The sequence below is a fragment of the Chiloscyllium punctatum genome, chromosome 29, assembly GCF_047496795.1.
Source record: "Chiloscyllium punctatum isolate Juve2018m chromosome 29, sChiPun1.3, whole genome shotgun sequence".
Lineage (NCBI taxonomy): Eukaryota > Metazoa > Chordata > Chondrichthyes > Orectolobiformes > Hemiscylliidae > Chiloscyllium > Chiloscyllium punctatum.
The window spans coordinates 62,274,915-62,297,571 of NC_092767.1; the positions used below are offsets into that span (position 1 = coordinate 62,274,915).

Here is a 22,657-nt window from a genome sequence, read left to right on the forward strand (position 1 = left end):
AGCACAGGTCAGATATCAGTTCCTTTAAGTAGTGCAAGTAGGGAGTCCATCAATCTAAATTGCTCAAGTTTGATGCCTGCCCCTTTAAATAGCATGTGTTAGATGCCCATCATTTTAAATGGCACAGATTTAATTGTCATCTTTTTAACTGGTGCAATCTAAATAGTGCAACATAGGCCCCATCCCTTTGAAAAGCAGGAGTGACATGCCTGCCCATTTAAACCTATTCCTTTAAGTTGCAGGGGTTAGACACCTGTCCTTTTAAATAGTTCTAGATAGATATCTGTCCAGTTAAATAGCACAAGTGAGATGGCTATCCCTTTATATAGCCCAATTTAGGTGTCAATCCCATTAATTAATGCTTGTTAGATGCTTGTCCCTTCAAAGTGCTTGTTCTTTTTACCAGTGCAAGTTGGATTCCTATCTCATCAAACAGCAAGAGTTAGATGCCTGTTCCTATAAATAATGTGAGATGGATGCCTGTACCTTTAACTAGTGCAACTTTATGCTGTTTCTTTTAACTGGCCCAAAGTAGAGGCCTGTGACTTGAAATAGCATGAGATAGATGCCTGCCCTTTAAATAGAGCAGGTTAATTGTCCATCCTTTTAAATAATGCAATTAGGATGCTGTCCCTGTAAATAGCGCAAGTTGGAAATCTATTCCTTTAATTAGCACAAGTTAGATGCCTGTTCCTTTCAATGACCCGAGTTCCTTTAAATAGCACCAGTTTGATGCATGATGCATGTTTTTTAATGCGTTCATAGAATGAGGGCATTGTTAGCTAGGCCTGTATTTATCACTCATCTCTAATTACCCAAAGAGCATTTAGAGTCAACCGCATTGCTGTGGCTTTGGAGTAACGTGTAGTCCAGCCCAGGTAAACATGGCAGTTTCCTTCCCTAAAGGACTTTAGCGAACCAGCTGGGTTTTTCCTGACAATCAGCAATGGATTCAGGGTTATCATTAGTCTCACAATTCCAGATTTGTATTGAATTCAAATTCCAACATCCCGTGGCGCGATTTGAACTCAGGTCCCCAGACATCGCTTCAGTCTCTGGATTAACAGCACAGCGATAATACTATTAGGCCATAGCCTCTGCTTAGAATAAAGTAGACATTTTGATTTAACTTTGTTTTAAGGAGCTTACATTTTCCCAAACAAAGAAGTTCATTGGCAAGTGATTAATCAACATGTGGTGTCAGGGAGACACTGAAGATGAGAGCTGGGTCATCACAAATAATGTCACGTCATGGGAAGATGTACATCAAATCAGTGTAAATACATTCAGTTTGGACACATCTGTAATTCAGAACCACTGCCTCTTGTAATCAGAACTGTCTGATGAAAGTGAAAGAAAAACCTGCATTTACAGCGTGTCTTTCGCAAAACTATGAAGAATTTCTCAGCCAATAAAGTCCCTTTAAGTTTGTTCACTGTTTCGGAGTAGGGAATGGGATATCATGATGCCAACACAAACCAAAAGCATTTCCATTGTGATCGGAGTGATTTATAAACTGTTTATGGATGAAGAAATGGTAGTTAGCCATAATAAAAATAGATGGCCACGGGTGTTAAGTATCAAAGATTAAAATGCTGCTTAGCAGAGTGCAGTGTCTGTTTTTCTTGTTGATACTTTATTTACAAATTGCAAACTCCAACCACATTGAGTACTTGTTAATGCAGGAGAACGTGAGGACTGCAGATGCTGGAGATCAGAGCTGAAAATGTGTTGCTGGAAAAGCGCAGCAGGTCAGGCAGCATCCAAGGAGCAGGAGAATCGACGTTTCGGGCATGAGCCCTTCTTCAGGAATGAGGAAAGTGTGTCCAGCAGGCTAAGATAAAAGGTAGGGAGGAGGGACTTGGGGGAGGGGCATTGGAAATGCGATAGGTAGAAGGAGGTCAAGGTGAGGGTGATAGGTCGGAGTGGGGGAGGGGGGCGGAGAGGTCAGGAAGAAGATTGCAGGTTAGGAAGGCGGTGCTGAGTTCGAGGGATTTGACTGAGACAAGGTGGGGGGAGGGGAAATGAGGAAACTGGAGAAATCTGAGTTCATCCCTTGTGGTTGGAGGGTTCCTAGGCGGAAGATGAGGCGCTCTTCCTCCAACCATCGTGTTGCTATGGTCTGGCGATGAAGGAGTCCAAGGACCTGCATGTGCTTGGTGGAGTGGGAGGGGGAGTTGAAGTGTTGAGCCACGGGGTGGTTGAGTTGGTTGGTTGGTCCGGGTGTCCCAGAGGTGTTCTCTGAAACGTTCCGCAAGTAGGCGGCCTGTACTTGATAATGCACTCAGTTCTCACCCAATCAACCTTGAACTAACATGTATTCTTCACTAGTTCCCTTGTTCCATTTGGTTTCAGGCATCCCTCTCAGACCCTACTGGATGATTAACAAAGTTGAATCAGATGGGATGAAAGGCTTTCTGCTCCTCACCTTCTCACTTCATGCTCGGCTAGCAAAAGCTTAAACCCCCCAAGAAATTGCTCAGGGTGAAGTTTCTGCTCTGGAGTAGCTTCTCCCAGAATATGTGAGTAATTGAAATGGATTTTAGATATTGTTCCGGTTGACTTATTACAGAGATGCTAGTGCACACCTTTGGAGCAGGTGGGGCTTGAAGCTGAATTGCACAGCTCTGAGGTAAGGACACTGTCATTGCACCACCAGAGCCCCTAGTGATTAGGGTATAATCTTTCTTCATTTGCACAGAGGAGCAGCAGTAACTCACCAGGCAGTAAACTGACGGTCACCGAGTCTCATTCCAATGGTTTGGATCCACTTTCAGTGTGTTGGATGTTAGTCCCTGAATTGTAAGTGACAGTATATTTTTTAAAAGTATTTTAAAATATGTTTCAGCCAGAAGAAAGGATAGGGGCATTGACAGAAACATTAATGCTGTAATTGATATCTCTCCTGTGAGGTTGCTAAGAATCAGTCTCTTGCTTCAGGATTGACCCCAGAGCAGGTTCTGAACCAGCCTCCTGCCTCTTTTGATAAATCATTAAATTGGATCAAGTTAAATTCAACTCAAGTCAGCCACTATGCACCACTAATTCACACACTAGCATGGTTCAGTTTGCTCCAACCTTCGGGTACAGATAGAGTTAACCGAAAAATAAGTAAAAATCACAGTCGCACCAGAATCTTTAGCAAACCTGAGCCACCCCTGATTACCTAAACCAGTGAAAGAGAGATTGATGGAAAATGGAATCTAGCTTCAGGGGTGACAACCTCTAAGTCTCACACAACAGTTGAACAGTGCCTCCTTCAGGGGACCAAGCTACAAGCTGAGTCCGTGTTTACTGATGGGAAGCTCTTGGGTGCAACATTCAGAAAGGATAATCCATCAGATGGACAAATATTGCACCTTCCAAACCCATGACCATTACCATCTCGAAGGTCAAGGGCAGCAGATACATGGGGCACACCACCAATTGCAAGTTTCCCTCCAGGCCACTCACCATCCTGACTTGAAATGTATCGCCATTCCTTCACTGCCACTGGGTCAAAACCCTAGAATTCCCTCCTTAACAGTGTTGTGGGTTTCCCCACACCCTAAGGATGACAGCAGTTCAAGAAAGCAGCTCAACCCCTCCTTTTCCGGGGCAATTAGGGATAGGCAATGATTACTGGCCCAGTCAGTGACATCCACATCCCTTTAACGAATCAAGAAAAATACATTGTTGATCACATGGATTCCCTTTCCAATTGTTCCTTGTCTTGAGATTCTCAAGCATTTAATGGTCACCTAAAGGCTTTGATTGAAACTAGCCAACATGGCTGCCTCTCATTAATTATGATAAAGTGGTTTTTGTATGCAATTTCTCATGAGAACAATAATGTGGAATAGAAGTGAACAGGAGTGCTGCACTATTAGATGTGTAAACTCTCAGATGAAATACTGAGCTGAGGCTCTGCCTGGCCCCTCAGGTGAAGTAAAAGACCCCATTGAAGAGTAGTGGGGATTTTCCCCAGTGACCTGGACAATATTTGTACCAGTCTACATCACAAAAGCAGATCAGCTCATTGTTGCATTATTGTTGCCTGTGGGAGTTTCTTGTGCAAATATAGCGTGCCATGTTTCCACATACCAGGACAGTGACTGCATCTTATTGGCTCTAAAGTCCTTCAAAACATGTTGAGGTCTTCTTTGTATAAATATAGTATTTTCTTCTTTACTTCCTGTCTCCTCCTCTCCTTCCTCCTTCCCTCTGCACCTAGTTACCCCTACTCTGTATAGACATCTCAACATTCCCAGTGGGAATTCAACAAACTGTAGCCCTCCTTTAGTCTTTGGACATTTATGAAAAGCAACTATTGTTTCTTTCAGACGTTTATTACTTAGGCTTATGAAGATCATGTAATCTTGAGCCTATGTCAACTAAATCTTAAAACATTCATTTTCAAAACATTCTGGAATGAGACAGATAGATGGTTGAGGGGAGAAGAGCATTTGGTTCATCACTGGGATGATTTAGAGTGAGGACACACGAATGCACGTTTTTATTAACAATAAGAACCACCACAGCGGACTGTCCTGAAACAGTCCATTGTTTACTGTAAGTCATGAAGGTATTTTCTTTAAAAAATACAAAACAAATAATCAGTTCCAGAGGCTCAGCCTGCACTTAGCCTATTCCTCTAAGAATCTACAGCGATTGTAAAATGAAAGATTCTGTCTTGTTTGTTGACAGGCGTATTCAGAATGGCAAATAAAGAGATGGAAGATGAATCAAACTGTTATTTTGCATCAGTACCCCCTGGTGAGGATGCAAGTAACATTCCAGAAGCAATTATAAATTACAGAATAAAAGGGAGGGAGGACCTCAGGAAAATTACAATTACCAGAGAAGGGGTATTGACAGGAGGAGGTGATGGTTATGTGGTGTTATTGCTGGACTGTTAATCCAAAGACCCAGATAATGTCCTGGGGACCTGGGTTCAAATCCTGCCACAGCAAATGGTGGAACTAGAACTCAATAAAAATCTGGATTTTAGAACAATTAATCTATTGTCAGAAAACTCTGTCTGGTTCACTAATGTCCTTTAAAGAAGGAAACTGCCATCCTTACCTGGTCTGGCCTACATGTGACTCCAGACCCACAGCAATGCGATTTACTCTTAACTGCTTGATGGGCAGTGAATGCTGGTCCAGCTAGTGATGTTCTCCTGTGAATGAATAAAAAAAACCTGTTGGAGGTGTGGGCTGGCCAGTCCTTGGCTCCTGATAGATTTCATTCTCGTAGTTGTTACCAGACTGTGGGTGAGGTTCCTCATGTTATTCCTGCACCAGATAGGAGATCTCAAATTGGCAAGCATCCACATGGCGAGGGATGAACTGACTCCCCTTCTTAATTCACCTGCCCCCCTCGATTCTCGCAACAAAATTAAATTGCAAAGTATCTCTCGTTTGTGAATTCTTTTGGCCCAGACCAAATTGTGTTTTAAAAGGAGCCAGCATAACTAAGCTTTCTTAAATTGAAAGGGTGAGTTCATTGTAAACTAAATGCAAAAAAAAATAATAATGCAACACATATTAAAAATGAGACATAAGTCTGAAAAAAAGATATAAGTTAGAAGCTGTGCAGATATGTCTCTATTGGTTGTTTGTGAAGAGAGGATAGTGGGTTGTTTGTGAAGAGAGGATAGTGGGTTGTTTATAGTTGAACAGTGAATTTTTTGAAGTTTTGGCTTTGTGATATAGTTGAATTCCTTTTGCCCTGACCAGGATCGGTGTTGGGTCCACTACTTTTTGTCATTTATATAAACGATTTGGATGTGAAATAGGAGGTATAGTTAGTAAGTTTGCAGGTAACACCAAACTTGGAGGTGTAGTAAACAGTGAAGAAGGTTACCTCTGATTACAATGGGATCTCAATCAGATGGGCCAATGGGCTGAGGAGTGGTAGATGAAGTTTAATTTAGGTAAATGCGAGGTGTTGCATTTAGGAAAGCAACTCTTAGCAGGACTTGTACACTTAATGGTAAGGTCCTAGGGAATGTGGTGAACAAAGCGACCTTGGAGCGCAGGCTCATAGCTCCTTCAAAGTGGAGTCGCAGGTAGATAGAATAGTGAAGAAGGCATTTGGTATTCTTTCCTTTATTGGTCAGAATATTGAGTGTAGGAGTTGAAGGTCATGGTGCAACTGTACAGGACGTTGGTTAGGCCACTTTTGGAATATTGCACACTACTCTGGCCTCCTTCCTATTGGAAGGATGTTGTGAAACTTGAAAGGATTCAGAAAAGATCTACATGAACGTTGCCAGAGTTGGAAGATTTGAATAATAGGGAGAGGTTGAATAGGCTGGGGCTGTTTTCCCTGGAGCGTTGGAAGCTGAGGGGTGACCTTATTGAGGTTTATAAAATCATGAGGGGCATGGATAGGATATATAGACAAAGTATTTTCCCTGGGGTGGGGGAGTACAGAACTAGAGGGCACAGGTTTAGGGTAAGAGGGGAAAGATATAAAAGGGACCTAAGGGGCAACTTTTTCACAGAGAGGGTGGTGCGTGTATGGAATGACCTGCCAGAGGAAGTGGTATCAGCATTTAAAAAGCATCTGGACGGATATATGAATAGGAAGGGTTTGGAGGAATATGGGCTGGGTTCTGGCAAGTGGAACTTGATTAGGTTGGGATATCTGGTTGGCACGGACGAGTTGGACCGAAGAATCTGTTTCTGTGCTGTACAACCCTATGACAGTATGATATGCAGGAAGCTGAAAGAACAGCGAAAACAGCCAGCATCAGGAGGTGGAGAAGACAACGTTTCATGTATAACCCTTCTTCAGAACTCCTACCTTGGATCATAAGACCATAAGATATAGGAATGGAAGTAAGGCCATTCGGTCCATCGAGTCCACTCTGCCATTCAATCATGGCTGATGGGCATTTCAACTCCACTTACCCGCATTCTCCCCGTAGCCCTTAATTCCTTGTGACATCAAGAATTTATCAATTTCTGCCCTGAAGACATTTAGCGTCCCAGCCTCCACTGCACTCTGTGGCAATGAATTCCACAGGCCCACCACTCTCTGGCTGAAGAAATGTCTCCGCATTTCTGTTCTGAGGGTCCTAGTCTCCTTGCCTAACGGAAACAATTTCCTAAAACTAACACTTTACTAAAATTTTAGGTAGATTCCAGCATCTGCAGGTTTTTTGTCTTTCCCTAAAATAACGCGAGTTAGGTACCTGCCCCTGTAAATAGTATATGTTTCCTTTAAATAGCAGGTGTTAGATGGCTGTCCTTTTAAGTAGCACAAGTTATGTACCTGTCCCTTTAAATAGAGCACATTGACTGCCCTTCCTTTGAGATAGCACAGTTTAGATCTCTGTCCCTTTTAACAAAGTGTTAGACCCCTGACCTCTTAACTAGCTCAAGATAGATGCCTATCCCTTTGAATACAGTGAAATTGATGCCTTTCCATCGATGGAGGATTTAGATACCTATCCTTCTAAATAGCATGAGTTAGATTCCTGGGTGAAAATGAGGACTGCAGATGCTAGAGATCAGAGTCGAAAAGTGTGGCGCTGGAAAAGCACAGCCGGTCAGGTAGCATCTGAGGAGCAAAGGAATCGACATTTCGAGCATAAGCTCTTCATCAAGCTGTGCATTTCCAGCCTCACACCTTTTGACTGAGTTATATTCCTGTCTTTTTAATAGTGCAAGGTGAATACCTGTCACTTTAAATAGCACAAGATCTAAATCATTCTCTTCAAAGCATATCCCTTTAAATGGTAGGAATCAGGCACCCGTCCATTTAAATACAGGTCGTCCTGCCATAACATGTTTCTTGTTTAGATTCCTGACCATTTAAATAGTGCAACTTACACACCTTTCCTTTTCAATAGCACATATTAGAAGTCTGTCCATTTAAGTATTGCAAGAGAGATTCACGGTCCTTTAACTAGCGGGAGTTATATCCCCTCTTTTTAAATAGTGTAAATTTGATGGCTGTCCCTTTAAATAATACTTGTTAGAAGCTCATGCCTTTAAATAGTGCAAGTTGGTTGCCCTTCCCTTAAAAAACTCAAGTTAGATGCCCTTGCTTTGAAGAGCATGAATTAGATCACTGTCCCTTTAAATAACATCACACAGGTTAGATGCCCATGCCTTTTAATAGTGTGAGTTAGACCTATGTCCATTTAAATAGCATCAATTCAACGTCTGTTCTAGCATGAGTTAGATATCTATTTAAATAATACAAATTGGATGCTTGTTTCCTTTAATAGCACACATTAAAAGACTGACCTTTAAATAGAATGAGAGATTCCCAGTCTTCTAACGAGCGGGAGTTATGTGCTTATCCTTTTAAATAGTGTGAATTTGATGCCTGCCCCTTTAAATGGAGCTCATTAGAAGCCCGTGCTTGTAAAAGTGCAAGTTGGATGTCCTTTCCTTGAAATAGCACCATCCTTTTTAATAGCATGAGTTAGGTCACTGTCCCTTTAAATAAATGGGTTTGACACCTGTCCCATTAAATAGAGGGAGTTACATACCTGTCCCTCTTAGTAGTGTGAGTTAAATACCTGTCTCTTTAAGTAGCATAACTTAGATGTCTTTTTCTTAAAAAGCAGGTGTTAGATATCTGTCCCTTTAAGTATCAGGGGCTAGATGACTGTTCACATAGCATGTGGTTGATGTCTGGCCCCTTAAATAGCGTGAGTTAGAGGCCTGCCCTTTAAATAAAGCAAATTAGGTATCTGGCTCTTTAAATGGTACAAGTTCAATGTCTGTTCCTTTAAACAATGAAATTTAGATGTGTGTCACTTAAAGAACGCAATTTAGTTTTGCATCCCTTTAATTGGCATGAGTAACTCATCTGAATCACTAAATAATGCAAGTGAGATGCCCATCCCTTTAAAAAGCGCAGGTTAGTTGCTGTCCCTTTAAATAGGGCAAAATTAGATGCCTGTATCTAGAAATAGTGTGAGTCCCATTCTGTCAGGCCAGGGAGCCTGTCACTCTTAAAAACATGTTAGATACGCATCCCTTTAAATATGACTAGCTGGATGCCTGTCCCTTTAAAATGTGGGAGTTAGATACCTGTCCCTTTAAATAGACAAGTTCAATACCTGTGCTGTTAAGTACTGAGACTGAGATGCCTGTCTTTTTAAATAGCACGAGTTAGACGCCTGTCCTTTTAACCAGCACAATTAGATGCCTAAAGTTGTAAACAGCATAATTGGCACAAATTACATGTCTGTACCATTAAAGAGTGCATTTTAGATACCTGTCCCTTTAAATACCACAGGACTGATGTCAATTCTTTTAAATAGTGGGAGTTAGATGCCTGTCCGTTTAAATAGCACAAGTTTAATGCCTGTATTGTTAAATACAAGGACTGAGATGCTTGTCTCTTTAAATAGCACAGTTTAGATGTCTCTCCCTTTAAATAGTGGGTAATTGATGCCTGGGCCCTTACGCAGCATGAGGTAGAGGTCTGCCCTTTAAGTAGTACATGTTAGGTACCTGTCTCTTTCAATAGTGCAAGTTATAAGCCTGTCCCTTTAAATAGTGTGATTTACATGCTTGTCACTTAAAGAGCGCAATTTAATTTCTCATGTCTTTATTTGGTGCAAGTCTGTGTCATTAAATAGGGCAAGTTAGATGCCTTTCCCTTTAGAAAGCACAGGTTAGTTGCCTGTCCCTCAAAACAGCTTGGATACCTGTCAGATGCCTGTCACTTTAAAAAGAGCCTGGTACTTGTGTCTGCTTTTAAATAGTGCAGGTTAGATGCCCATCTTTTTGAATTGCCAATTTAAGATTCCTGGCCTTTTGGCTAAGATCAAGTGTAGTATCTGTTCCTATCAGTTGGTGTCAAGAGTGTGGTGCTGGAAAAACACAGCAGGTCAAGCAGCATCCGAGGAGCAGGAAAATCAACATTTCGGGCAAAAGCCCTTCATCAGGAAATTCTTATCAGTTTGGTGTTGAATTGCGGGTCATTTGAGCTATTGAGATTGTCACTCGATCGTGAATGGATGTTGGAGAATCCTTGATTGAGCTGACCTACTCTTGGTGGATCTTCGTGCTGGCTTTGGCCTGATGCCAATTAAGGGAAAAGCCAACCTGGAGCTATGGCCTCAGCAAGCACCCCTGACCCAGGCCAGGGAGTCTGGAACACAGTCAGGGTGATTGTGAAGAAGATGGAAGAAGGCACACCCATAGATCAAACCTTCTTTGCGCAGAGGATCTTACTGGATTGTGGTGGGTTCCAAGCAGCAGACACCAGGATTTCCCTGGTGGTGGATATTTTGATGTGTCCTTCAGGCGTGTGAAGTGATGTGAGTGTCTCCTGAAAGTATTTGAAGAGAAAGAACATGAGGCTCTCTTTTCCATCTTGTCTGTGGTGCCATTGCATGTCCTCCCTGCACAGAGGAGTTGGGTTGTTACAATTCATATGTACAACCCCCACATCCCAGCAGTAGGTGTCCTGACCTTCCTTGGAAGGTACATGCAGCTTGAAGGAGAAAGCATGGGTGTCGCAGACCCTTTTGGAATCTGGACCAGGAGGTCAAGGTGACCCTGATGGTGGAAACCAGAGGGAACATCCTCTACCCACACTCCAGCTTCGTGATTTGAGGGAAGAGGAAACCTGATGTATGAAGGGCAGCCTAGGGTATGCAGAATGGAAGGCAGGGTACATGGCAGCAGGCTGTAAGGTGACCGTGTAGGAACTGCAAACAGGAAGGTCACCTGACCAATGACTGCAAGGAGTCTAAAAGCTGTAACCTGTGCAGGGGAAGTGGGCCACATGTACAATGCCTGCCCAAGATGGTGGAGTGAGGGGCACATGTGTTCAGATGGCCAGAGGTGGCAGTGAGTGCCATGGAGCCCCAAAGATCAGCAAGGCACCACCATCCAGTAAGGGAACTGAGACAAGAGGCACCCAGAAAGAATGACAGGCTGGAGTGGAACAGATGGTAGCCAGCACAGAGGTACAGCAACCGCCCCAAGCTCCAGCTGAGCAGACAGAGTCAATGAAGGAGGATGAAATGAATGAGGGGTGGGGAGTGGATACCAGTGAAATACAACAAGAAAATTAAAATCCGGCAGGCCCCAAGAGCCTCACAGCAAAGGGGAAAGAGACAACTACATGAGAATGACACCCCTCTGATGGCGAAGAGGGGTGGAAGGATGGCCATCATCAGAAAAAGAAGCAGAGCACCACAGGAGAACTGGAGAATGGTGTGCCCCCAACCTGGAAACAATAGACACTGCTCCCCTCCCCCCCAACCGTGAGGGACTGGTAAAGCCCAGTCCCCATCTGGTGAAAATTAGGGTGTAACCATTGCACCACAGTTCCAGGCAACTGGGAGCTGTGATCCTCTCACAGTCCCTCTGTCAGGTTCAGAACTGGACTCTGCTGACCTTGTTCTCATCCTGATGACACTAGGGAATGTCCCCAGGGAGGATCTGAGCAGCTACTTCACCCCTGCGAAGGTCTAACAGTTTGCCCACACCACAGGGATGTAGACAGCCTTATAAACTTTAAAATAGGTGTTAAAAGTGCCAGCATTAACGTGCATAGTGATCAATCTTCCACATGATGTGTCTCCACGTTGGTTTTCCCAAGCCAAAATTAAAGCAGATGTACTGTTTCTGCAGGAGTGTGGGATACCGCGCCTCAGCAGCAGTAGGAGATGGTTGAGCTTGTGGGCCCATGGAGCTTCAATCCGGTTAGGGGGATATGATAATTACTCCCCCGGCCTGGGTGTCCTGCTGTGAGGAGGCAACTTTACTATCTCCGCAGTTAAGATGGTGGGCGGGCAACTCTTTGTAGCAGATGTTACGTACAGAAATGCTCCTCTGAAACTAATTAATGTGTACACCCCAGTGGGAAAGAGTGAGTGGTTGGCCATCTTGCAGCAGCTTCCACTGTTGCTGGCTACATCCAGGATGTTCATTCTGGCCGGAGACTTCAACTGTATCATCACTGCAGATGGACGATCTGGTTGGGGGGTTGGTGGGGGCAGTAAACTGGACGCCACGTCCAGAGTCTTGATGGAAACAGTCAAAGATGCCAAGCTGCATGAAGCCTTCAGCACCCCACAGTGCAGTTATACCTGGACATGGCTAGACTGGTCTATCCACTTAAGGATAGATTACCTGTTTATGTCCCGAGCATTCTTGGTCAGATCCACCAACATCAAGCTGATGTTCTTCTCTGGCCACTGCCTCCTGCTGGCTGACTGTCACCTACAGGATGACCAGTGGGCTGGCAAGGGAATGTGGAAGCTGAAGGTGAAATTGTTGACTGCAGAAAACATTGAGGAGCTCAAAAGAGATTACAGAGGTTGGAAAGTCATGAAGCCCCTCTTTGAGTCTTCAGTGGACTGACGGGAAATGGTCAAAGGGAACATCAAGAGGTTCTTTATCCCCAAAGAATTGCAGAAGGCAAGAGAGAGGCGGGGAAAACCCTCTGAACTCCAGAAAGGCATGCAGAACCTACTCCCACTGCAGGTGATGGGGGTAGATGTCAGAGAGGATCTTCAGAAGGTCAAGAGCCAGCAATCCTCGCTCTTTGCCTTGGAAACCTCCAAGATAACCTTCTGGTCCAGGTCTGCTCTGTGGGGCAAGATGAGACGTGTTTACATTTCTCTTCCAGAAGGTGCACAGAGAGAGCTTTGTGCTCAGCAACCTGAAGGAAGATGACAGCTCGGTAATGTCATCTCAGTCTGACATCATGACGATAGTAAATCATTTAATGCCAAACTGTCTGACACAAAACCCACAGACAGAGTGGCTTCTCAGTTGTTCCTGTTTTCTATCACAAAGGTCTTAGACGATAGTATGCAGGAGAGGCTGGACCAGCCGCTAGCTCTTGATGAGCTGACCGAGGCACTTAAGTCCTTAGAAAAGAATAAAACAGTTCTATTCTGCTATCTGGAACTTGATTGGCCAGGACCTGCTAGAGGTGTATTAAAGTATGTTTCTGGCAGGTAGCATATGTGAATCCATGAGGAAATGTATCATTATCCTCACCTATAAACAGAAGACAATAGACAATAGAAATAGGTGCAGGAGTAGGCCATTCTGCCCTTCGAGCTTGCACCACCATTCAATATGATCATGGCTGATCATCCTTAATCAGTATCCTGTTCCTGCCTTATCTCCATAACCCTTGATTCCACAATCCTTGAGAGCCCTATCCAACTCTTTCTTAAATGAGTCCAGAGACTGGTCCTCCACTGCCCTCTGGGGCAGAGCATTCCACACAGCCACCACTCTCTGGGTGAAGAAGTTTCTCCTCATCTCTGTCCTAAATGGTCTACCCCGTATTTTTAAGCTGTGTCCTCTGGTTCGGCACTCACCCATCAGCGGAAGCATGTTTCCTGCCTCCAGAGTGTCCAATCCTTTAATAATCTTATATGTCTCAATCATATCCCCTCTCAGTCTTCTAAACTCAAGGGTATACGAGCCCAGTCGCTCCAGTCTTTCAGTGTAAGGTAATCCCACCATTCCAGGAATTGACCTTGTGAACCTACGCTGCACTCCCTCAATAGCCAGAATGTCTTTCCTCAAATTTGGAGACCAGAACTGCACACAGTACTCCAGATGTGGTCTCACCAGGGCCCTGTACAGCTGCAGAAGAATCTCTTTGCTTCTATACTTAATCCTTCTTGTTATGAAGGCCAGCATGCTATTAGCCTTCTTCACTACCTGCTGTACCTGCATGCTTACCTTCATTGACTGGTGTACAAGAACACCCAGATCTCTTTGTACTGCCCCTTTACCTAAATTGATTCCAGTTAGGTAGTAATCTGCCTTCCTGTTCTTGCCACCAAAGTGGATAACCATACATTTATCCACATTAAACTGCAACAAGGGATAGAGGAAGGAAATTAGAAATGTGGATTACAAAATCTTGTCAAAGGTCATTGCCAACTAGGTCAGGTCTGCTCTGGGATTGGTGATTCACCCCAACCAAACTTGTGCTATACCAGGCAGGAAGATTGCTGAGTCTCAGTCTCCTCAGGGATATAATCACCAACATGCAGGACAGCAGGGTAGATACTTGCCTCAGCAGCCTGGACCAGGTGAAAGCCTTCGACAGGATATCGCCCACCTATATGTGGGATATGCTCTTTAAATGGGCTTTGGGGCCAGAACCTTAGATTGGATCTGGCTGTTAGTGTAGTTTCAGTCAACGGGTGGAATCAGAAAGCTTTTCAATCAGATCTGGAGTCAGGCAGGGCTGCCCACACTCCCCCTCCCTTGATTGTGTGCTGTATAGAGCCATTTGCCGAGTCCGTCAGGAAAGATGTGAGCCTGAGAGGGGTGACTATTCCTGGCAGCGGGGCCCTACAGGTTAAGGCCTTCCTGTACATGGACAACGTCGCCATTTTCTGCTCAGATTTGCTATCAGTGCACAGACGAATGTGCATCTGCGACCAGTTTGAACTGGCCTCGGGGGCTAAGGTAAATTGAGGCAAGATACTAGACTAGAGTGGTGCTGGAAAAGCACAGCAGTTCAGGCAGCATCCGAGGAGCAGGAAAATCGACGCTTTAGGCAAAAGCCCTTCATCAGGAATAGAGGCCTGACGTCACGGCGTGTATTAAATTCATTGATGCGTGGGCGGAGGGGGATGAAGGTGAGTCTTTGCTGAGGACTGATCGTTCATCCTCAGTGAGGTGGAGGTCTGGGGGAATGGTGAAAACTCGGCAGGGCTGGGAGCTGGGACCCGGGACCCAGTTTGGGTGTGGAGCTGGGAGTGGGGCCGGAGCCTGTAACTGGAGTGGGTGTGGTGGTGGGGGAAATGGGGGTGCAGTCATGAGCAGGGGTGGCATTCCCCTTAGGGTTCTGGGGGGTGGGGATGGTGACAGTGGGATCTGCGGGGGGGGGGGGGGGGGGGGGGGCGTGTCAGCAGAATGCAGGTGAGTGGCGGTGGGGGCAGAAGTGGTGGCGAACATGGCAGTGGGGGGAGCAGAAGTCACTGAGCATGTGACATCAGCAATGATGTGAGGGGCGGAAGTGTGGTGCATGAGGAATCGTGAGGGGCAGAAGTGCCTGTGGAAGCGCCCATGATGGGGGAGGAACTGATGTCATCGATCACCGTGGGGATGGTAGCTGCACCAGCTGAGGCAGGGCTGACTTTAGAGAGTTAGGTGCCTCTCTGTTGCTGCAAGCGTGGAGCAGAGGATCTCAAAGGAGAACCATTGCTGGTGTTTTTGAATCTGTAGTCTGTACTGTTTGTCCTGTTTGGATCCGAACTCTGCTGGTTTAAAGGTGGTCCGAAGTCCGTATGGGATGAGTTGGTTACGGAGGCAGGCACTGAGGAAGCAAATGTGGCTGTGGTAACGAGTCTGTTCCAGCATCTGGAGTCCTTGTTTTTTACCAAATTGAGGCAAGAGCAAGGTCATTCTCCATGGCGGGAAAAAACCTCATCATCAGGCGTGGTACTCTCAGTGTTGTTGTACATAGTGCAGGTCTGGCCTATTCCCCAAACCTGTGCCGCTGTAGTCACCTCGGCCATCTTCCACTTCACTTCTGAAGGGACACCATGGACAAAGACCTGGACAAAGGGGGAAAAAAACACACCCAACGGTACCCTCACCCTGATGGCCACCTCTGCATGTGGCTGCCTCAAGCTGTGCATGGATTCCCGGTACTCAAACACCAAGTGTCACTACGTACTGAGGTTCCATCCATGTCAATGCTACAGCACACACCAATGACTCTACTTCTTCAGAAGGCTAAGGAAATTTGGCATTTCCACAATGGATCTTACTGATTTTTATAGACACACCATAGAAGCATTCTATCCGAATGCATCACAGCTTGGTATGATAACTGCTTTGCCCAAGACCACAAGAAATTACAGAGAGTTGTGATTACAGCCCAGTCTGTCACAATATCCAGCGTTCCTTCCATTGACTCCATCTATACATCCCACTGACCCGGGAAAGCAGCCAACATAATCAAAAACCCCTCCCATCCCAGTTTTGCTCTCTTCCACCTTCTTCCATTGGGCCGATGATAGAAAGGTTTGAAAACACCACGTAAACAGATTTAAGAAAAGCCTCTTCCCTGCTGTTATCAGACTTATGAACTGACCTCACAAATATTAGAATTGATCTTCCTCTGCATCTTTTCTGTAGGCGTAACACTACATTCTGCATTCTGTTCTCTTACCCTGATGTACTGAAATTGGCAGAGCACATGAATAGGATAGTTACGAAGCCACATGTGACATTTGTTTTCATCAGATGTGGCATAGAGAATAAGAGCAAGGAGATAATGTTGGAGTTGTACAGTGCATTGGTCAAGCCACAGCTGGAATACTGTGAGTAGTTTTGGTCACGTCCCTACTGGAAGGATATGATAGAACTAGATAGGGTACAGAGGAGGTTCATCAAGATGTTGACTGGGATGGAGAAATTGAGCGATAAGGCTTGGACTGTTTTCTTTAGAGCAGAGAAGACTCAGAGAGGATCATGCTTGAGGTGTACAAGATTGAGAGGGGTGTGGACAGAGTGAATAGAGAGCAGCTATTCCCCTTGGTTGAGGGGTCAATCACTAGGGAGCATAGTTTTAGGGTAAGAGGCAGGAGATTCAGTTGAGATTTGGGAAAAATCTTTTTCACTCAGCAGGTGGTGGGAATCTGAAATATTGTACCTGGGAAGGTAGTGGAAACTGAAAACCTTACAAATTTTAAAAAAAATTCAATGAGTACTTCAAATATCATATTCAAGGACATCGGATAATTGCAGGAAATTGGGATTAGCGCGCTTTTACTGGTAGTTATGTCAGTGCAGACTTGATGGGCCGAGGAGCTTTTCTGCGCTCTATGAATTCTACGAATCTGTGAATCTTGTGTCACAGTGGTAGTGCCTCCCCCTACCGCCAGACCTAGAAGGCCCAGATTTAAGACCCACCTCTCCAGACGTGTTTAATAACATCTTTGAACAGGTTGATTAGGAAAAATAGGTGAATGTAAATTTAGAGGGATAGGCTACTTTCTAACTGGGGAAAGACTTTGGAAATCTAAAACACAGTGGGACTTAGGAGCACTAGTTCAGGATTCACTTAAGATTAACATGCAGGTTCGGTTGGCAGTTAGGAAGGCAAATATAATATTGGCATTCATTTCAAGAGAGTTGGAGTACAAGAGCAGAGATGTACTGCTGAGGCTGTATCAGGCTCTGATCAGACCGCATTTGGAACATTGAGAGCAGTTTTGGACCCCATGCCTGACCATTTAAATGGAAGTTAGGTACCTGTCCTTTTAAATAGTACAATGTACATGTTTGTTCCTTTAAATAGTGCAAGTTAGATGCCTGTTCATTTAAATTGTGCAAGTTAGATGCCCCTCCATTTAATTGGCTCAAGTTTGGTGCCATCCTTTTAATCAATGGATGTTAGATACCTTCCCTTTAAATCACACAAATTATATGCCTGTCCCTTTAAATAATGCAAGTTGAACGTACTTCACTTTAAATAGGACGGTTTATATACTTACCCCCTTAAATAGTGTTAATTAGATTCCCATAATTTAAATAGTGGGAGTAAGATGCCTGCCCCTTTAAATAGCACATATTACAAGATTGTTCTTGTAAACAACAAAGGTTAGATCCCCATCCCTTTAAATAGCAAAAGTTAGATAACTTTCACTTTAAATTGCTCAAATTACATGCCTGTCCCTTTAAATACTGTTGATTAGATGCCTGTCCCTTTTAAATAGTGAGTTGTATGCCCATCACTTTAAAAAGCGTAAGTTGGAATCCTGTACCTTTAAAAATGATAGATGCCTGTCCCTTTAAATAGCATCAGGGACTTTCCTGCTCCCTTTGTATAGTACAAGTTAGATGCCTGTAGTGGTGGAGTAATTAAAATGCCTGTAACTTTAAATAGCACATGTTAGATGCCTGTCCCTTTAATAGCACCAATTTGATACCCATCCCTTTAGATAGAGCAAGTTAGATACCCATCGCCGTTTAGATGCTGGTCCTTTTAACGAGCAGCCGTTGTATAGCCATCACTGTAAATAGCACAGGGTTGATTCCCATAGCTTTAAATAGTGTGAGTTAGATGTCTATCCCTTTAAATGGCATCTATTACATTCCCATTCCTTTAAATAGTACAAGTTAGATACCTGTCCCTTTAAATACTGCATGTAGGATGTTCTTCCCATAAGCTAGTTTCAGTTCAATTCCTGTCCCTTTAAATAACACCAGTTAGATGCCTGCCACTTTAAATTCTGCAAGTTACATAGCTGTCCCTTTAAATAACCCAAGTTGGGTACCCTTCCCATTAAACAGTGCATGTTAGAGGTCTGTCCCATTAAATAGCACAAGTTAGATCCCTGTCCTTTAAATAGTGTGAGTTTGGTGTCTGTCCCTTTAAAGACTGTAAGTTAGGTTCTTGTCCCTTAAATAGCACACATTCGATGTCTGTCCCTTTAAAAAATGCAAGTTACACACCCTTTAATTAGGCACCATTCCTGTCTTTGTTTTTCAGATTGCCAGCATCTGCAATTCTTTGCTTTCTTTGTGTATCCATACAATGTTTCTCAAGAACAAAAGAGTCTTACTCTGTTAAGGATCAGCTAGCAATACAGGAGACTGAACAGCCACAACCCGCGAGACAGGGCAGCCTCTAACAGCGTAGTGTGTAGTCCCTCCGTGCCCAGGAGAAAAAAAGAGAATCTCTCTAGAAGCTTGGAAACAGCACAGCGTATGATAATGGTTCAAAGCCAACATTGACATTACAGACTCCAGCCTCCAGTGTCTCTGTCAAATCGAGTCTACCAGTGCAAACCCATCCAACCAATCAGCATGTGATGGTCACAATGTTGAAGAAGATCCCTCAGCCCACTGTGTCTGACTGCCTCTTTGCAAAAACAATCCAAAACAAATGGCACTGTCCTTCTCTCTCCCTGAGCCGAGTATTATTCCCAAATCAATCGCACTTCCCTGTTCTCTCACTGTCCACACTCCCTACCTTGGCATCATCTCAAACACAAGCTGGCTTCTCTGTCCCCCAAAAAGTTCTGTCTCAATCCAATACTAATTACATGCCCCCATCCTCTTCCCTTTCTATTTTTCTGATTTAACATATGCACTGGTCTTTCCCAACCACTTGCTGCATGTATTTTATGTTCTGTTGCCTGGTTATGGAAGGAGATTTAATCTACTCATTGAATGTCAATACAGTCCGAATCGCCTACTTCTGCCCCTTTTGTCCTCTGGTCTTATGCTTTACTGTTTCTCAATGACAAATTTAACTTGTGACTTCTTTTCAGTAACTCCCCAACAGATGAATATAATCTCAATGTTTATTCAATCAAACCCTTTCATTGGCTTCATTAATAAGAGCAGGGAGATGATGTTGAATTGATATAAAACACATGTTAGACCCCAGCTGTAGTATTGCGTAGAGTTGTGGGCATCACATTATAGGAAAGATGTGGATGCATTGGAGAGAGTGCAGAAATGATTTACAAGAATGGTTCGAGCAATGAGGAACTTCAGTGATGAGGATAGATTGAAAAAGTGGGACTGCTCTTGGATAGAAGGTTGAGGAGATCTGATAGAGGTTTTCAAAATCATGAGAAGGTTGGATAGAGCAGATAGGAAGAAACGGTTCCTGCTTGTAATAGGAAAAGGAACAAGAGGGCATAGATATAAAATGATCTCCAAACAAAGAAAGGGCTACACGAGGACAAGCTGTTTCACACAGCGAGCTGTTAGGGTATAGAATGCACTGCCTGGAAATGTGGAGGAGGCAGGTTCAATTGAGGCATTCAAGAGGGCCATTAGATGATTCAATGGATGAAAGTAATGTGGAAGTATTTGGGGAAAAGGTATGAGATTGGCATTCTGTAATGATGCCCATTTAATGAGTCAGTGCAGGCAAGATGGGCCAAATGGCTTCTTTCTGTACTGTGACGATTCTCTGAGTCTGTGAAGGAAAACCCCTCTGTTAAACCTCTTATTAGTCAAGATGCAAACTACTAGATTATATCTCATCTGAAGTGAAAAGGTAAGGCACATCACACTGGAACAATGGGATGATGCCAAGATACAGTTTTAAATATCAGTGGGTTACAGGAAGAAAGGGATTATAGGAATGAAGAGAATGAGAGATGCAATACGTTTTGACTTTAAAAAGGATACTTGAAGCTGCTCAGTTTTGAAATTCTATACTTTCATCCTTTTTTTCAAATCTCTCCACACCTTGCCCCCTCCCTAACTCTATAACCTCCAGATCCCTACAACCCTCCTTGATTTCTTCTGATTCTAGCCTCTTGTACATTTTAATTGCTCCACCACGAAAGGACACACCATCAGCTGCCTGGGCCCTTAAAGTCTGGAATTCTCTCCCTAAACCCCTTGGTCTATCTTCCTCTCAGATGTTCCTCCCCCTTTGACTGACTATCCTAATAAAGATGTGTCTCAGTGTCTGATAATGTTCCCATGAAGCTGACTTGGAACACTGCACTGCATTAAAGGTACTGTACAAATGCTACCATTGTTGTTGTTGGAAGACATTTGGAAATTCTTCTTTAGATCTGCGCACAGTGTCATGGGCTGGCACTGTAAGTCTGTTAACCACTCAGGCACAGCCAAAGGTCAATAAATAGGGAGCTAGCACATATCCTACCTTTAACATACCGCACCTCATGAAATATGCTTGCGGATCCAAAGTCAATCACTTTCACACGGAAAGGAAATCGCTTCTGGTCAATGATCATGATATTCTCTGGTTTAAGGTCAGCGTGGATGATTGACAGGTCCTTAAGTTTCTGGAGTGCCCTCAGGACCTGGGTGGTAATTGTCCGTATGTGCCTGGCTGGGAGAAGGGCAAAGTTGTTCTCCTTCTGGAACTCAAATATGTTCTGTTCCATGAGCTCAAATACCAAGTATGACTTTACATCATCATGGAAGCACTCATAGAATCGGATGAAGTGGTATTGGTCAGGGTCCACTGACCCCAGTACTCTTAACATTTTTAATTCGTTTTTGATGATACGAGCTCGGTATGAGTCACTTTTGAGGATCTTGATGGCAACAAAATGGCCGGTGCTCCTCTTCCAGCACTTTGCCACCTCGCCAAATGTCCCTTTGCCCAGAATCTGAATAATGTCATAGGTGTCTGTTTCAGAATGGATGACAGACATTTTCAGTAGTCTTCTGGCCTTCGCCCTCTGCCTCAGTTGAAGATCAGCCAACTGGTATCCAACAATAGAAGCTTTAGGGTGTAATAATGGGGCCATTGTTACCAAGCCAGGTTCTAGGTGCTGTTGCCCAAGGCTCCCAGAGCGTGAGGAACATTGGCACAAATGTGGATCAAGAATGGCATCACCTCCGACAACAACTCTAGTCAGAGCTACCTCCCCATCTCACAATGTATCTGTAGAGAGCAGCTCTGCGAGTGAATTTCTCTTACACTTGATACCAGTAAGCCCGAGCAAACTATTGCAGTACTGCCGTGTCCAACACATCATTCCTGGACCGAAAGCACATATTCCTTGTACTGAGGTAAGAAGGTTGACCTGCTTACTCGGGGCATGTTTTATGGGAAGACTAACAACTTCCAAATGTTATATCTCCATATGAACCAAATGTGATGAGGAAGAGAGAGGCTGAGAATTGTCAATTTCCACTCATTATCAAAATGTTTCTGCCATTCCCAACATCAGTTTCATTAAAGTGGCATCTTGATGTTCGTCATCAAGCTGCTCCATTGACAAATTATTTGTCCATGAAAGTTCCTACAGCGCATTTAATCTTTTTATCAGTGTGAACATTGTTTACGATGTTTGATCAATCTCTCTTACCCAGAAAGCGGATAATTGAGTTTTGCAAATACTGGTCAGAAGCAGACCAGTTAGACTTTATACACAGCTTGTGTTCCACTGGAACTTCCTCCCAACCTGCCTCCCTTCACAGAATCACCAATGTGATTCAGAAAAAAGATTTCACCCAAAAGGTGGTGGAAGTCTGAAATGCACAGCCTGAGAGGGTAGTTGAGGTGGGAAACCCCAAAACCTTTCGAAAATATGTGCACAAGCACTTGAAATATCATAACAGTCAAGGCTATGGGCTAGTGGGACTAACATAGATAGGTTGATGCAGACCTGATGGGCTGAAGGGCCTCTTCGGTTCTGTATGACTCTATGACTCTCTGACCCTGATCTAATAGGATCAGGCATGTTGACACTGGGTGAGAGCAGAATTGAGCATGATGCCACTGTGGTGGTGCAATCGTCATAGGAGTTCTTTCTGTAGACTCACAAGGGAAGTTTGGCCAATTGTGTGAGCTGTAGGGTCCACAGAACCTATATCCAAGCAACAGTCAGCATTCCAGGTGAGGGTCAAGGGATAATGAGGAGTACAGATAGTAATTAAATGTTTAAGGGAAGATGTCCACTCTGCAGGGGACTGAGGCCCTGCTTCCTGGTCAGTGCACAGTGCCTCCCAGTAAAATAATTTCTCAGCAAAATCCTACTGCGATTAAACATCACCGATTGGAGCTAATTTTAGCCCGCACTGGCATTGACGGAGCCTTTCCTGCTTGTTCTCAGAAGTGGTAATGGCTCCTGAGAATAGGCAGGATGGAAGCTCCTCAACAATAACTTCATTTTAAATTTGGCTGTGTGAGATTCCAAAATCAAAATAATTCATTATGTGTCTGTGAGAGACCAGCTTCTGAACTTTGT

General features: G+C 44.0%; 1 protein-coding gene across 1 annotated transcript in view; it reads right to left on the minus strand.

Annotated features, from left to right (window-relative positions):
- The window catches only part of LOC140454679 (homeodomain-interacting protein kinase 4-like), a 34,343-nt gene extending 13,228 nt beyond the window's left edge, over positions 1-21,115 (minus strand). Inside the window, exon 1 of the mRNA XM_072549608.1 lies at positions 20,599-21,115. Coding sequence (XP_072405709.1) covers positions 20,599-21,115 — 517 coding nt within the window. The remainder of the gene's footprint in view (positions 1-20,598) is intronic.
- Between the last annotated feature and the right edge of the window lie 1,542 nt (positions 21,116-22,657).